Here is a 17,856-nt window from a genome sequence, read left to right as displayed (position 1 = left end):
ATGCCTGGATCTACCGTGATCCCTTGGTTCCTTTGTTAAGGCAACCGCTCCTTCATTATCATAGAAAATCTCCATGGGCTCCTTTATGGATGGCACAACTACAAGGTCTCCAATGAAGTTCTTCAACCATATAGCCTCTTTTGACGCTTCACTTGCTGCAATGTACTCTGACTCACATGTTGAGTCAGCTACAGTCTCCTGCTTAGAACTTTTCCAAGTCACTACTCCTCCGTTAAGGGTAAAGACCACATTGGAACTCGTCGAGTTCCTCATGGAACTCGTTGAGTTCATCAAATAGTAAGCACAAAAAAATGATTTTTCAACAATCAAACAGTTAAAGCATCACATACAACTTAAACCAATCATGTCTCTGATACCACTGATGGGTTTCATGCATAAGAACAATCCTATGTGCTCATACAAACCCTAATGCTTGGATCTAGGTTTATCTATTGTACATGCTTTGAATCCAAGACTTGCAACCCTAGATCTATCATATATAATTCGAAAATAGCATCATAAAACAGATCTAAGTGTTTTACCTCTTTCAAATGGCTTGAAATCCTTGTAGTCTTCTTAATCTTGTGCTTAAAGTCACAATTGTAACTCCTCTAATGGTTCACAAACCCCACAAGCAAGAAGGAAATATGAGAGAGGGTGAGAGAAGCTAAAATCAGCCCTAGGGTTCCCTTGGAATGAAGTGTAGCCGATTTCCATAGCCTAGGGATCATATTTATACTGTAGGCTGCTAGGGTTTCAGTCTAAACCCAAATGGACAGCTTAGCCACCAAGCAACCCAGGAACCTTCTGGAATTAAGGCTTTGGATGAAAATATGATGATCCTTCATCATATTTCCGTTCCCCCTTAGTCCATTAGGTTTCCTAGCCCAAAACTCAACTATCACACATTTGACAGTTTATGCCCTTTTATTTAATTAATCTCTTTTAGTCACCAAATTAACTTCTAATTAATTTATGACTAATACTAATTAAATAAATATGATTTATCCTTTAATATATTATTATTATCAGATATTAATAAACCATAATATTCTCTCTCTCTCTCTGTCTCTCTCTCTCCTAAAATTACCTTGTCAAGTTGCTTTGGTGAAGGCAACCCAAAAGGACCATGCACAACCGGGTCAAGTACATACCAAATATAGTTACGGGCTTAGACACTAATCCAACTGTTCAGTCCAGTATAGATCTTTACACGAATTCACGCTCTCCCTTCAGGAGACTCTGGATACAAGACGAGCCATGACCTAGATGGCATGCCCCGAGGTAGTGCCTCAAATTTATTGCATAGTGTGTATGTAGTGTATGTAATAGTGTAAATTATGTCTTTCCTAATCCTCATCATAGTGATTTCTCTAGTATAGTATATAGTGTGTATGAAGAATATGTATTAGTGTATGTTCTCTCTGACTCTCATTATAGTATGTTTAGTTGTATAGTGTAGTGTATGTATTGTTTACCATATGTATTGACTCATGTATGAACTGACTCTTTGTATGTTTCATTGTACTAGAAATACTAAGTAGTATATCTCTAGACTATACCTATTATAGTTTATGAGAAAGATTGTTTGTATAACTGAGTGTATTGAAATAAGACAGAAAGATTTTATGTCTATACATATACACATGATATATAATTAAGGATCAAACGACACTCGGACAAACAATAGGGGACTTTAAGTCTACAACCAAACAAGGAACAGGAAATAAAGCGTATTATCAGTCCTATATCCTTCAAACCTTACTTATATAACTATATATGCATTGGACATGATTTGACAATATATAAGTTTAAAGAGTTTTGAAAGTAAGGATTTGGAAACTAAAACTAAGTTTTATAAAGAGTCTAACATGTAAAAGTGTTTGATAATCATTTTGATGTAGTTTTTGTGACAACCCCAAATCTATTGCCATTACAAATCCCATCTTCACTAACGGAATGCGTCGCTATATGTTATTTTCTGTAATATTTGGAGTCATCAATGAACAAATATCTAGTTATTTATATGTCTTGATATTATCATAAGTAAATATAATTTGTATGTGTTAACCCCGTTTAACCAAATAGAGTTATATTGCTTTTCAACCACTTCACCCGGGTAAAAAGTTTTAACCCCGTTAAACTTTAGCATCGGGTAACCGTGTATCGGGTGCAATACCCGAGACATATATAAACAAGTGGACACTATTTTTAAGCTATTTTACCACACATTCACTCTCTCTCACTACTTTCTCTCTCTAGACCCGAACCCGACTCCAAAACCGCAAATTCCGGCTTCCAAACGTAAGGGTTTCTTCCCTATCTTGTTCTAATCATTGTCCATAGCATCTAGAGGTCAAAAATCATAGGATTTAAATGATTAAAAGGAGTTTACGACCTAGGAAGCCCCTTAGGCCGTAAACACCCAATACTTGGCCAAATACCCCATTTTTCCTTCCTTTAAGCTTATATACTAATTAAGGGATTTACCTAGGGGAGTTTGGACATTAAAACATAAGAAATTGAGGCCTAAAAAGGAGTTTACGGCCCAAGCTTATTCTTAGGCCGTAAACACCCAAAAACCTTGAATTTAAGTCCCAAAAACTCATCTAGGGCATGAGGTAATTTTGCTATGACCTTTAGATATGTTTAGGGCCATTAAAACTCACCATTTGGAGTCAAAAAGGGGAGCTTATGGCCAAGACTAGTCTTGGGCCGTAAACACCTAAGAAATATTCCAAAATGCCCCTAAAACTCCACATAAGGCCTTCATAAATTTATCTAAGATGTAGGAGAGTGTTTTGGACCATTTAACACATCATTTTGAAGAACAAAATGGAGTTTACGGCCCAAGCACAAGCCTGGACTGTAAACTCCCCAAAATGTCCCTAAATGAGCATTTAAACCCTCCAAATTGGTTCAAAACACTTGCTAGTAATTTAGGGAAGTGATTAAAGGCCTTATTTTGCAATTTAGGAGGACCACAAGAGTTTACGGCCAAGCCTAGGGGGCTTACGGCCGTAAACTCCCAAGGAGTGGCCTTTGGGCCGTAAACTCCAAGGGAGTGAGCTCATGGGTTCCCCCGAAAACCTTTCTTTGCCTTGTACCACTCCCGGGAACCCCTTCTAGGCTCTAAAACCCCGAATTGATGCTAGAATGCCTAAATAGTTTAATGAAAAGCATAAAATGATTAATTTCTTGTAAAATACATATTTCATATGACATTAGGGTCCTAAAACGGTGCTCAAGTCGGTATTTGCTACCAAACGCTCAACCGACACTTTTACCCGATTTACCCGATTCACCCGATTTACACGATTTCAGGTGAGTTCATACCCCTTTAATGAACCTTTCAAATGTTTTATATGTTTTAGGGGGGGGGGGTACAAGTTGATTATACATGTTTATGGAAAGTTATACAGAACGATTTTCCACGTTACGAGAATTAATCACATGTGATTCACTATCCTTAGTTCAAATCACATGTGATTTATCACTATGCCTTATAAACAGATTTATACGTTTTCAAAACTATTTTGGACAAACAAGCAAGATTTTAAATGTTCTTTTGGAAAATACTTTTATTAAATCAATCTTCTTATAAAATGTAACCACACTAATATATTTATATAAGTAAGACTTGGAGGACTTAGGACCGATATCTCGCCTTATTTCCTGTTCTTGTTTGATTGTGGGCTTAGGGTAGTAGTTATCCGTCCGACTGTCGTTGATTTCTTAGTTATATAACTTGTATATTAGTATGGGACACGAATATTTCTCCTTTCACTAGATGCTAAAGTCACTAATATGACAAGAACCATCCACACTAAGTTAACTATAATAGGTATAGTTAATGCTACTACTGCTACTACTCACAATAGCCACTACTCTCTACACTATAATACTCACTATTACCAGACAATACACTAGTACGAAAATACACTATGATTCATACTAAAAGATTACTACACTATAACAAAAGAGAAAGCACTAAATAGATGATAACACACTAACCCACTACGAGATACTCTATTCGCTACCCACTACGCCCGGAATTTTCCGACAGGAAGACGACACTACATGTATAGATCTATACGGGGCAGACGCTATTACATCCCGACTGTTAATTTCAGTCCGCGCCGTTCAGGCCCAGGGATGCCACTACTTCACTATACTGCGCATGACTGGGAAGGTCATGGGATCCTCTATCATCCTCACTATCAGTAATATACAAGGAATACACTATACCCACACTAAAATACTACACTAAATGCTAAATTACATCCCGAAGTAAGTAAGTAACTATCACTAAAGGAAGCTTGCACCTCTATCACTGATTACAAGCTTAACCTACTCTATCACATTACTATTTAGAGATTTGCTAATAAACTTTTACAATAAACTGTTTTCAAAAATGAGGAATGCATACTTTTTCACAGATTTTCGCTTACAATGTATTTTCTGGAAAATATTGGATTTTCTAGGTTTTCTACTGCTTATGAATGTAAATTGCACATTTTTCGTACTATTGGTTCTAATGCTTTTTATACAAAAACTCACACTAAACTCTTATGAACTCACCAGCTTTATGCTGATATTCGTTTTCAAAATAACTTGTATCCTCAGGTCAAAGATAGACAGGTACAGACGCAACATTTTTGGAGAAGGTGGAGCATACAAGACCCATCTCTTATTTTTGAATTACTTTTGGTGTTTGTTGAACAATATAAAACACGCTTGTAATTAAATTCACTATGTAAATGCAATGGTTGTATGTTTCTTGTTTACTATTATACAATTGTGATGATATTGTACATGACGTCCTCCACCCCGAAACGTATTCCGCCATTATCGGTTTTGGGGTGTGACAGATTGGTATCAGAGCCAGGTTTATAGTGAATCAAGTATATCAACCTATAAAAGATATACGAACTATAAACACTTCGGGACTAAAACACTCTGACCAAGAATATATACTGTTAAGTATCTAAAAGATCTAACTAAGTATATATATATATATATATATATATATATGTATATATATATATATATATATATATATATATATATATATATATATATATATATATACACATCACTATAAAACACAGAAATCAGTATCACACTAGAACATAACAAAAGTATTAAGATTGTTGGGCAGCACAATTGAGCTTAGAGACATATAGTCACATTCGGGGTGATGTAGCCTGATCAACTACATTTTCCTGAGAGTGACTAGCATGTGCCTAAGTTTGGCTGTGGTGTTGCAACAAGTCTAAAACTTACCAACACTACCACAATAACGTTACCATAAGAATACTATAGGAGTATTCTGTATCTCTATATTATACGTAGGTGATAACAAAAAGGGTCGTTACTAGTAGGACAATAGTTGCTAAGTGGATACACCACGATTACATGTGACTAGGGCGCTATAGACTCAGAATCTGCAGCCTTTGCTTCATTCCCTGTTCTTGTTTGATTGGGGGTCTGAAGTTAGGGTGGTTTATTCGAAGGACTATCTTGCTTCGATTACATGTAATCGGTATGCACTATGCAAGTATTGGGTCGACTAATAACGATTCATCCTATAAGTATCTTAGAATAGTACGTCTATTAATCTTCTTTTCCCCTTTCTCACGTAGATAGCATGGCTGGCTTCCACCTACCCGGCGATCCGTACTACCCGAACCAGGGCAATGGGGAATGGCTCGAAGAAGAGTCAGATGATGATCACCCGATCCCTTTGGATGATCATCATGCCGAAGGCTTCTCGGATAGCTCGAGCTCCGAACCAGAAGTCAACAACCAACCTCCTGAAGCCCTAAACCCTAACCCCCGTCCGACATTTTAGGGTCCCACTCCTATGTGGGCCATATCCTAGCACCGATGGAGCGAGGAACAGGGGCAGCCCTTGCCTTACAATGGAGACCGAAGCTTTTACAACATAAATGAAGGAGGATCAGCTGATCGAGTTCTGCCCATCATGATCCGAAGGATTGCCAGGAATGTTGAGCAGGGTCAAGCTGCTATTGGTCGAGTTGTAGAAATGGATGCCAACTCGAATCTCAACACTGTTCGCATCCGCCAACTCGAAGAAGCCATGGACAGTACAAGGAGGACCAACGAGGCTCTGCAGCATCAGCTGGCTGCATCCCGAGCTGAAGTTAGGGAACTCCGTGCATGCCAAAGGACTCATGATCGACACCTTCAAGAAGTTATGCATCAACTAGCGGATCTGAGGATTCGCCCAACAAGCAACCATCGCCAGTAGAAGACGTCTAGCTACCTCACTCTTTTGCTTAAAGAACTAGCCTTTTTATCTCTATGTTCCGTAGATCTCTTGTCTGTAAACATTCCTAGTTTAAAAGTACTCTAGTTGAACCTCTAAACTGCCAACATTTTCCCCATGGTTTGATGTAAGACCTACTATTAGGTCAACTTTCATGAACTTGTGTTGCATCATTAATACCCGTATATTGGCAGTTGATTTTCTCTATTGCTATAACTTTGATTCTGATCTTGGATTATGTTGATTTAATCCACGAAACACTCTATTCATATTCGCAATAGGCTCTTACTATTGCTATCATTTCTATGATCTTCTAGTGAAGGATGCCTCCACGAAAGCGTCCAAGCAGAGGAAGACCAGCAACTCAAACCCCTCCTCCACCACCTCCTCCTCCGCAGTTCGACCCAGTGTTATTCCAAACGGCTGTGACTGCGGCTGTAACAGCAGCCATGGCCCAAATGAACTCGGGTGATGCGAGCGGTGGTAACTCCAGGTTCGGTGAAGTCCATCAAAGGGTGCAGGGATGCACTTATAAGGATTTCATGAACTGTAAACCTACCTTCTTCGACGGTACGGGAGGAATTCTGGCATTGTCCCAATGGTTCGAAAGAACCGAAGCTGTATTCGAGATGTGCTCTTGTCCCGAAGAGAGCAAAACCAATTTCACTACTGCTACCCTCACTAAGAGGGCCTTGTCATGGTGGAACGGCCATGTCAGTGCACTCTCCTTGGTCACAGCCAATGCCATGGGCTGGGACACTCTAAAAGATCTCATGAGAGGAGAGTACTGCCCTAGGGGCGAAGTTCAGAAACTTGAGGAAGAACTTTGGAACCTCAAGATGAAGGGGACTGACATAACGGCTTATACGGCCAGGTTTTGCGACTTGGCGGCTATGTGTCCCAACATGATGCCCTCTGAAAGCAAGAAGATTGAACGATACATTTGGGGTTTAGTGCCCCCGTATCGAGGAAATGTTCTGGCCTCACGCCCTACCACTTTTGACAGCGCCAAGGAATTGGCCCAGAGTCTGATCAACCACGAAATCTCCTCCACTCCAGCAACAACAACCACTGCACCACCCGATTCATCTGACAAAAAAAGGAAACGATGGGATAAGAAGAATGGCAAGAAAACTCAAACCGCCTCCAAGGACCAGCAAATTGTGGCGGTCCATGCTGCCACCACCCCAGCCACTCCAGCTGCTCCAGCCCCGCCGAAAGCTTAGAGTGGAAACTTGCCCAAGTGTCCCAAGTGCCCTTTCCACCACAACGGCCCCTGCCGTGAATTGCAGTGTTCCAACTGTGGTCGAAAGGGCCATACTGTCTGATTTTGCAAGGCCCCTCCCAAACCTATCACGCAGGTTCCTGGTACGGGAGTGACCCCAACTTGTTATGGCTGCGGGGAAGCGGGTCATTTTAAGAAAAACTGTCCGAAGACCACAAATGCTGGAGGAACTGGAAGGCTACTCGCTATCGGTCACAATGAAGCGGTGGCTGATCCCACGGTAGTCACGGGTACGTTTCTTCTCAACAACTCCTATGCCTGTGTCTTATTTGATAGTGGTGCAGAAAGGAGCTTCGTAAATCAAAACTTTAAACACTTACTCAAGCAAACCCCTCAACCACTAAACGAAACATTCATCGTAGAAATGGCTAATGGGAAAATAGAAAGCTCTAACAAAATCTATATAGGTTGTACTCTCACGTTAGATGATCACCCCTTTTCAATCGATCTTATACCAGTCTCAATCAAAAATTTCGATGTCATTGTTGGTATGGATTTGTTGAGTCTTCATCAAGCCGATATCCTATGCTCTGACAAAGCCATTCGCCTGAACCTTCCAAATCGTGAAACCCTATTGATATACGAAGATAAGCCAAGTACGAGCCTTCATATCATCTCCAGTATCCAGGCTCAGAAATACTTGCGCAAGGAATATCGCGCCTTTCTTGCTCACGTTGTCGACACTAACCAGAAATCGAAAGATCCAAAAGACATTCCCGTAGTATGCCATTTCCCTGATGTCTTCCCGGAGGATCTTCCAGGCCTACCTCCCAAACGATAGGTTGAATTCAGAATCGACCTAGTCCCAGGAGCTACCCCCGTAGCTAAGTCGCCCTACCGTCTAGCGCCCGCCGAAATGCAAGAAGTATCCGGTCAACTCGACGAACTGCTCAGCAAGGGCTTTATAAGACCGAGCTTCTCACCTTGGGGAGCTCCGGTCTTGTTCGTGAAGAAAAAGGATGGATCGTTTCGGATGTGCATCGATTATAGGGAACTCAATAAACTCACGGTCAAAAATCGCTACCCTCTCCCTCGTATCGATGATCTATTCGACCAACTCCAAGGAGCAAGTTACTTCTCCAAGATTGATCTTAAATCCGGGTATCATCAATTACGGGTGCTTGTGGAAGATGTTCCGAAGACAGCCTTCCGAACCCACTACGGGCATTTTGAGTTCGTAGTCATGCCCTTTGGACTGACTAACGCCCCCGCAGTGTTCATGGACTTGATGAATAGGGTGTGTCGTCCATATCTAGATCAGTTCGTCATCGTCTTTATTGATGATATACTCGTCTACTCTCGGAGAAAGGAAGAACACGGGGATCATTTACGACGAGTCCTGGAAACACTACGATCCGAGAAGTTATATGCGAAGTTCTCTAAGTGCGAGTTTTGGATCCGAAGAGTTGAATTCTTAGGGCACGTGGTCAGTGAAGACGGAATCCACGTGGATCCCTCCAAAATTAAAGCTATTAAGAACTGGTTAGCACCGAAGACGCCTATAGAAATTCGTCAATTTCTAGGCCTCGCTGGCTACTACCGCAGATTCATCCAAAATTTCTCTCGAATTGCGAAGCCTCTCACTATGTTAACCCAGAAGGGTGTATCATTCAACTGGGAAGAGAAACAGGAGAAGGCATTTCAGACCCTGAAGCGAGCCCTATGCATTGCACTAGTATTATCCCTTCCCGAAGAGACAGAAGATTTCGTTGTATACTGTGATGCATCCAATCAGGGGCTCGGTTGTGTCTTGATGCAAAGAGGCAAGGTTATCGCCTATGCCTCGAGGCAGCTAAAGACCCATGAAATGAACTACACTACTCACGACCTCGAGTTAGGAGCGGTCGTCTTCGCACTAAAAATCTGGAGACACTACTTGTATGGGACGAAGAGTGTGGTGTACACTGATCATAAAAGCCTCCAACATATACTGAACCAAAAAGAACTCAACATGAGACAACGTCGATGGGTCGAGCTACTTAACGATTACGACTGTGAAATTAGATATCATCCGGGGAAAGCCAACGTAGTGGCCGACGCCCTGAGTAGAAAGGAATATTCTGGTCGAAGGACCAAGTTGTTGACAATGACTATCCATTCGCATCTATCCACACATATCAAAGAGGCTCAGCTGGAAGCCTTAAAGCCCGAAAACGTGACAGGAGAATCCCTGCACGGAATGGATAAAAATCTGGAGGTTAAGGGTGACGGAGCCTACTACTTCATGGACCGAATCTGGACTCCACACCATGGAGGTTTCAGAGACTTGGTTATGAGGGAAGCACACAACACTCGTTACTCCGTCCACCCGGGTTTAGATAAGATGTATCTGGATCTCAAAAAGCTATACTGGTGGCCGAACATGAAAGCAGAGATCGCTACCTTTGTGAGTAAGTGCCTTACTTACGCGAAAGTCAAGGTCGAATATCAAAAACCATCAGGACTCCTCCAACAACCTGAGATACCGGAATGGAAGTGGGAGCGGATCACAATGGACTTTGTCACCAAACTGCCCAAGACAGCGGGTGGATTAGATACCATTTGGGTCATTGTTGACAGGTTGACCAAGTCCGCACACTTCCTACCCATCAAAGAAACGGACAAGATGGAGAAACTCACAAGAACATACATAAAAGAAATAGTACGACTGCATGACGTCCCTATATCTATTATCTCGGACAGAGATAGTAGATTCACCTCTAGGTTTTGGCAATCATTGCAAAAGGCACTAGGGACAAGGCTGGACATGAGTACAGCCTACCATCCGCAGACCGACGGACAAAGTGAGAGGACGATCCAAACCTTAGAAGATATGCTGCGAGCTTGTGTGATCGACTTCAGGAAATCGTGGGACACACACTTGCCTCTTGTGGAGTTTTCCTACAACAATAGTTATCATACGAGCATCAAGGCAGCTCCATTCGAAGCCCTCTACGGCCGGAAGTGCAGATCCCCTCTGTGCTGGGCTGAGGTGGCTGACACTCAGCTAGCTAAAGGACGAGTTCCTGACAGCGCCCTCACTGGTCCGGAGATCATTCGAGAGACGACCGAGAAGATTGTACAGATACGTGAACGACTAAAAGCCGCCAGGGATCGATAGAAAAGTTACGCCGACAAACGAAGAAAACCCTTGGAATTCCAGGTGGGCGACCGAGTCCTGTTGAAGGTCTCACCCTAGAAGGGCACGATACCCTTTGGAAAGCGTGGAAAGCTGAACCCAAGGTACATAGGGCCTTTCGAGATTCTTGACAGAATCGGCCCCGTAGCCTATAAACTCAACTTACCCCACGAGCTAAGTAACATACATCCTACCTTCCACGTCTCAAACTTGAAGAAATGTCTGTCTGACGAGACACTCGTGATCCCCCTCGACAAGATCGAGGTCAATGAGAGCCTCAACTTCGTGGAAGAGCCTGCGGAGATTATGGATCGGGAAGTAAAATGAACATAACAAAGCCGCATCCCAATTGTGAAAGTTCGATGGAACGCCAAGCGAGGACCCGAATTCACTTGGGAGCGTGAAGACCAAATGAAACTCAAATATCCCCATCTCTTCACTTAGTCGTATTGTAATTCTTATCTGTATGAATCCTAAATTTCGGGACGAAATTTGCCTAACGGGGGGATGATGTGACAACCCCAAATCTATTGCCGTTACAAATCCCATCTTCACTAATGGAATGCGTCGCTATATGTTATTTTCTGTAATATTTGGAGTCATCAATGAACAAATATCTAGTTATTTATATGTCTTGATATTATCATAAGTAAATATAATTTGTATGTGTCAACCCTGTTTACCCAAATAGAGTTATATTGCTTTTCAACCACTTCACCCGGGTAAAAAGTTTTAACCCCGTTAAACTTTAGCATCGGGTAGCCGTGTATCAGGTGCAATACCCGAGACATATATAAACAAGTGGACACTATTTTTAAGCTCTTTTACCACACATTCACTCTCTCTCACTACTTTCTCTCTCTAGACCCGAACCCGACTCCAAAACCGCAAATTCCGGCTTCCAAACGTAAGGGTTTCTTCCCTATCTTGTTCTAATCATTGTCCACAGCATTTAGAGGTCAAAAATCATAGGATTTAAATGATTAAAAGGAGTTTACGGCCTAAGAAGCCCCTTAGGCCGTAAACACCCAATACTTGGCCAAATACACCATTTTTCCTTCCTTTAAGCTTATATACTAATTAATGGATTTACCTAGGGGAGTTTGGACATTAAAACATAAGAAATTGAGGCCTAAAAATGAGTTTATAGCCCAAGCTTATGCTTAGGCCGTAAACACCCAGAAACCTTGAATTTAAGTCCCAAAAACTCATCTAGGGCATGAGGTAATTTTGCTATGACCTTTAGATATGTTTAGGGCCATTAAAACTCACCATTTGGAGACAAAAAGGGAAGTTTACGGCCAAGACTAGTCTTGGGCCGTAAACACCTAAGAAATATTCCAAAATGCCCCTAAAACTCCACATAAGGCCTTCATAAATTTATCTAAGATGTAGGAGAGTGTTTTGGACCATTTAACACATCATTTTGAAGACAAAATGGAGTTTACGGCCCAAGCAAAAGCCTGGACCGTAAACTCCCCAAAATGTCCCTAAATGAGGGTTTAAAGCCTCCAAATTGGTTCATAACACTTGCTAGTAATTTAGGGAAGTGATTAAAGGCCTTATTTTGAAATTTAGGAGGACCACATGAGTTTACGGCCAAGTCTAGGGGCTTACGGCCGTAAAATCCCAAGGAGTGGCCTTTGGGCCGTAAACTCCAAGGGAGTGAGCTCATGGATTCCCCCGTAAACCTTTCTTGGCCTTGTACCACTCCCGGGAACCCCTTCTAGGCCCTAAAACCCCGAATTGATGCTAGAATGCCTAAATACTTTAATGAAAAGCATAAAATGATTAATTTCTTGTAAAATACATATTTCATATGACATTAGGGTCCTAAAATGGTGCTCAAGTCGTTATTTGGTACCAAACGCTCAACCGACACTTTTACCCGATTTACCCGATTCACCCGATTTACACGATTTCAGGTGAGTTCATACCCCTTTAATGAACCTTTCAAATGTTTTATATGTTTTAGGGGGGATACAAGTTGATTATACATGTTTATGGAAAGTTATACAGAACGATTTTCCACGTTACGAGAATTAATCACATGTGATTCACTATCCTTAGTTCAAATCACATGTGATTTATCACTATGCCTTATAAACAGATTTATACGTTTTCAAAACTATTTTGGACAAACAAGCAAGATTTTAAATGCTCTTTTGGAAAATACTTTTATTAAATCAATCTTCTTATAAAATGTAACCACACTAATATATTTATATAAGTAAGACTTGGAGGACTTAGGACCGATATCTCGCCTTATTTCCTGTTCTTGTTTGATTGTGGGCTTAGGGTAGTAGTTATCCGTCCGACTGTCGTTGATTTCTTAGTTATATAACTTGTATATTAGTATGGGACACGAATATTTCTCCTTTCACTAGATGCTAAAGTCACTAATATGACAAGAACCATCCACACTAAGTTAACTATAATAGGTATAGTTAATGCTACTACTGCTACTTTTCACAATAGCCACTACTCTCTACACTATAATACTCACTATTACCAGACAATACACTAGTACGAGAATACACTATGATTCATACTGAAAGATTACTACACTATAACAAAAGAGAAAGCACTAAATAGATGATAACACACTAACCCACTACGAGATACTCTATTCACTACCCACTACGCCCAAAGTTTTCCGACAGGAAGACGACACTACATGTATAGATCTATACGGGGCAAACGCTATTACATCCCGACTGTTAATTTCAGTCCGCGCCGTTCAGGCCCAGGGATGCCACTACTTCACTATACTGCGCATGACTGGGAAGGTCATGGGATCCTCTATCATCCTCACTATCAGTAATATACAAGGAATACACTATAGCCACACTAAAATACTACACTAAATGCTAAACTACATCCCGAAGTAAGTAAGTAACTATCACTAAAGGAAGCTTGCACCTCTATCACTGATTACAGGCTTAACCTATTCTATCACATTACTATTTAGAGATTTGCTAATAAACTTTTACAATAAACTGTTTTCAAAAATGAGGAATGCATACTTTTTCACAGATTTTCGCTTACAATGTATTTTCTGGAAAATATTGGATTTTCTAGGTTTTCTACTGCTTATGAATGTAAATTGCACAATTTTCGTACTATTGGTTCTAATGCTTTTTATACAAAAACTCACACTAAACTCTTATGAACTCACCAGCTTTATGCTGATATTCGTTTTCAAAATAACTTGTATCCTCAGGTCAAAGATAGACAGCTACAGACGCAGCATTTTTGGAGAAGGTGGAGCATACAAGACCCATCTCTTATTTTTGAATTACTTTTGGTGTTTGTTGAACAATATAAAACACGCTTGTAATTAAATTCACTATGTAAATGCAATGGTTGTATGTTTCTTGTTTACTATTATACAATTGTGATGATACTGTACATGACGTCCTCCACCCCGAAACGTATTCCGCCATTATCGGTTTTGGGGTGTGACAGTTTTGTTGACAAAACAGTTTAAAGCATAGTAAATCCATTTACGTACTAGTTATTAATCACATGTGATTGATATAATAACTAGTATGATTCAACTTGTATTCCCCCATAAAAGCATTTAAAAACATTTAAAAGGTTAATTAAGGGGTATGAACTCACCTGTAGTGAGTGGATTGTATGGAAGTGCCGGACAAGGTGCTAGGTGTCAAGTGAAGACTTGAACACACACAATGATCCTATTAACATATAATGATCCTATTGCATCAGATGCATCTGATGTTCGATTGGTGAATGAAGGTGGTGTAGAACCTGAATTCACTGAAGGACATGCATCAGATGTTCTCCCAGATAAAATGAAGATAAGTGTTGAAGACATAGCAAATTTACTTGAAGCAAGATATTCCATGGGTGAAATTGAAAGCATGTGGTGGTTGGAAATTGAACTTGATGACACTCCACCAGTTGAGATGGTAATTTATTAACCTTGTAATTTTAAATATATGTTATTTATTAACCTTGTTATTTCTTGCATCAGGACTTAAATGAGGATGAGTCTGATGTTGATGAAGGTGAAGCTGACTTTGTAAATGATGTTCTAAATGATGGTGGTGTGATTGAAGGTGAAGGTGAAGGTGTTGAAAATCAAGATGATGGTGATGTGATTGAAGGTGAAGGTGTTAATCATGGGAATGAGGCTGCTGGTGATGTTCTAAATAATGAGGTTGCTGATGATGGGAATGTGGCTGATGATGAAGGTCATCTGATAGTGCCTAAGACAAGGAAAAGAAAGCAATCAGAGAGGATCACTAAACTAAAGCTTAAAAAGGCAGTTTTTCATAAAGATGGGGGTGGTTCCACATGTTCAAATCCAGTGAATCTGGAGTAGTTAGTTATGTATATGGGGGATTTAGGTGGGAATGGTATACTTGGGCATTTGCACAGGAAGCCCTTTTTGGTACATTTTGTACCTGTTAGTTTATACACCCACTAAGTGTACCTTTCATCCACTTGTTCTCAAGTACCTTTTGGGTTGCCTTTTTGGGATATATTTTTGGCAATTTGGTACAAATGGATGGATGGTACATGTTAGTTGAGCTTTTGCAATCTTTTGTATTGGTACATGAATATGATGTAATGAATCCCCTCATTATGGTTATAATATGTTTGTTATGTTTGTTATTTTATACTATGTTTTTTTGATCCATACCATTGGCATCTATATTATGTATCATTTGTAACTACAGTTAGCCAATTTTAGCATTGTACTTTACCATTTAGCAATTTAATGTATATTATGAACCATATGTTTGTTATGTTTACCGTTTACATTTCACAGATAATTTCTATTTTACCATTTCACAGCATTGTACCATTTCACAGCATTGTACCATTTCATTGTACTTTACCATTTCACAACATTATACCATTTAATAATTGTAGTTTACCATTTGCATTTCACAAATATTTTGTATGATCCATACCATTGGCATATATATTATGTATCATTTGTAACTACAGTTAGCCAATTTTAGCATTGTACTTTACCATTTAGCAATTTAATGTATATTATGAACCATATACCATTTAGCTATTTAATCTTCATCCAAAACAACAGTTACTAGCCAACTTCAGTATTGTACTTCCATTTGCAACTAAAAACCAAAAGCCAAGTCAACTCAAACATTCTTCCAAAAGCCAATATTGTCACCATTACAAAAATAAGAACCAAAAGACCTACAATTATTTCTACCAAAGTCTTCAACTGTCCATGCCCCTGCCCCTGCCCCTGCTTCTGCTTTGTGTGAGTTAGGTCGATAATGTGACCATCTTCTTCATTGTACCATTTGAAAAAACCACAATCCTCTTCTTCCACCTAGAAAAACACAATAATTTGTATGAATTACATACAAATTAGGGCAAATTGTTTCAAGGTTTCTCAAGGTTTCTTCACTGTACCATTTCAAGGTTTCTCAAGAAATTTACAAATTAGGGCAAATTGTTTACCTTGTAATTAGGGCACCCGTAAAACTTCTTTCCATAGTTCTCAGGTGTTCGAGCAACAGATACCTTGCACACATCTCCACAGCCACATCTAACTATTCTTTTCTTTGTCAATGTTGGACCACCTTGGAAGCTTGATTTGGCAGACGAAGTCGACATTTTACAGATACTTTGGGTAGAAGACGAGGGAGAGAATAGAAGACAGGGGAGGGAAAGACTTTAGATCGATGTTAACGGAAGAGGTTTATGTTTGGGGGTTAAAAAGGTGGAAGTAACCGGTTGTTTAAGGGGAACCGGTAAAAGACATTGAAATGAAACATAAGGGGCAAATGTTAGGCATCTGTGGTACAAAAAATCGATTTTGGGCATAACTGGTTTTTTTATGTAAATTTGGGGGCTTTTATGACAAAAACCCTCTATATATATATATATATATATATATATATATATATATATATATATATATATATATATATATATATATATATATATATATATATATATATATATATATATATATATATATATATATATATATATATATATATATATATATATATATATATATATATATATATATATATATATATAAAAGCTCATTTTTTCATATGAATTTGATATGTATCAAATTTTTACAAAAAAAATCACATGTGCTCCAATTGTGCTCCATAATACAATCTAATTATGAAATAAAAAATTAAAAAAAAATAAAACACGATATTTTTCTAAAATTTCAGTTAAACCATCAATTTTAAACGAGTTATAAAAAACCACCAATTTTTCGTAACACGTTTCGGTGAGATCACTGTTATATGTTAGAGTGTTATATGTTAGAGTTCGGTTATATATAGTTTAAATTACAAAAAAAATAATATATTTTTTCAAAAGTTCGGTTTAACCACCAATTTATTGGTGTTTTTTAGCACAAATAAAAATTGTTAGAACATTTTATCAAATAAATGCAAGTCATAATGGTTGCGATAAAATTTTTATCCGAAAATATATAGTTCTTAAGCACAAATGAAAATTGGATGGTTAAACCGGAAAAAAATAGTTTTTTTTCATCGTAATTAGCCCTATTTATACTTTTTAAAAGTACTGAGTTAAAATAAATTAAATTCTCCAAACAATAAAAATATAAACTAACAAAATCAAAATTCAAAATTCAAAACAAATTATATACAACTAGTGTAGGTGCCCATGCTTTGCATGGGTTGAATAATGTTTGTTTTTTTTAAGTGTGTAAGGTAGTAATTAGCCACAGGAGATAGTATTTAGACAAAACTTCAAAAATGGTCCCTGTGGTTTCCAAAAATATTAAGTTTAGTCCCTAAGTTCAAAAAACCTCAGAGATGGTCCCTGTGGTTTCAAAACTTTTAACAAATGGTCATTTTCGCTAACTCTGTTAGCTTTTGACCGTTAAGTGAAGGGCATTTTTGTCTTTTCACTATTACAGGGACCATTTTTGAAGTTTTCCGCTTATTTAAAAAAAAGGAAAAAAATAATTATTTAATATAGAAAAGGTCTCTCTCTCTCTCTCTCATTCCATTCGCATCTTCACTTGCTTCCTCGAACAATCAAAATCCAATTCATAAAATCTTTCATACTAATCCCATTTATTCCATCGACTTCTCAATCATGACCATGGTGATAACTTAATACGCCATAAGATCAAGCTTTCGATCATCAAACTTC

General features: G+C 39.0%; 1 protein-coding gene across 1 annotated transcript; it reads right to left on the bottom strand.

Moving 5' to 3' along the window:
* Nucleotides 1-15,778: 15,778 nt before the first annotated feature.
* LOC128132290 (uncharacterized) lies at nucleotides 15,779-16,320 on the bottom strand. The gene is made up of 2 exons (XM_052768804.1): nucleotides 16,165-16,320; nucleotides 15,779-16,033 (listed from the first exon to the last, which is right to left on the bottom strand). Exons 1-2 carry the CDS (start codon nucleotides 16,318-16,320, stop codon nucleotides 15,779-15,781), a joined length of 411 nt encoding a protein of 136 aa, XP_052624764.1.
* Between the last annotated feature and the right edge of the window lie 1,536 nt (nucleotides 16,321-17,856).

The sequence above is a fragment of the Lactuca sativa genome, chromosome 2 (genome assembly GCF_002870075.4).
Source record: "Lactuca sativa cultivar Salinas chromosome 2, Lsat_Salinas_v11, whole genome shotgun sequence".
Taxonomy (NCBI): Eukaryota; Viridiplantae; Streptophyta; class Magnoliopsida; order Asterales; family Asteraceae; genus Lactuca; species Lactuca sativa.
Note: the sequence above shows the minus strand (reverse complement) of the source record. Positions and strands in the feature narration are given on the sequence as shown.

Excerpts from the sequence above, each read along its gene's own strand:
- LOC128132290 (XM_052768804.1), bottom strand. The coding sequence starts at position 16,320 with ATGTCGACTTCGTCTGCCAAATCAAGCTTCCAAGGTGGTCCAACATTG. Across the intron at positions 16,034-16,164 it reads ACGGGTGCCCTAATTACAAG|GTGGAAGAAGAGGATTGTGG; the intron begins GTAAACAATTTG and ends GTGTTTTTCTAG.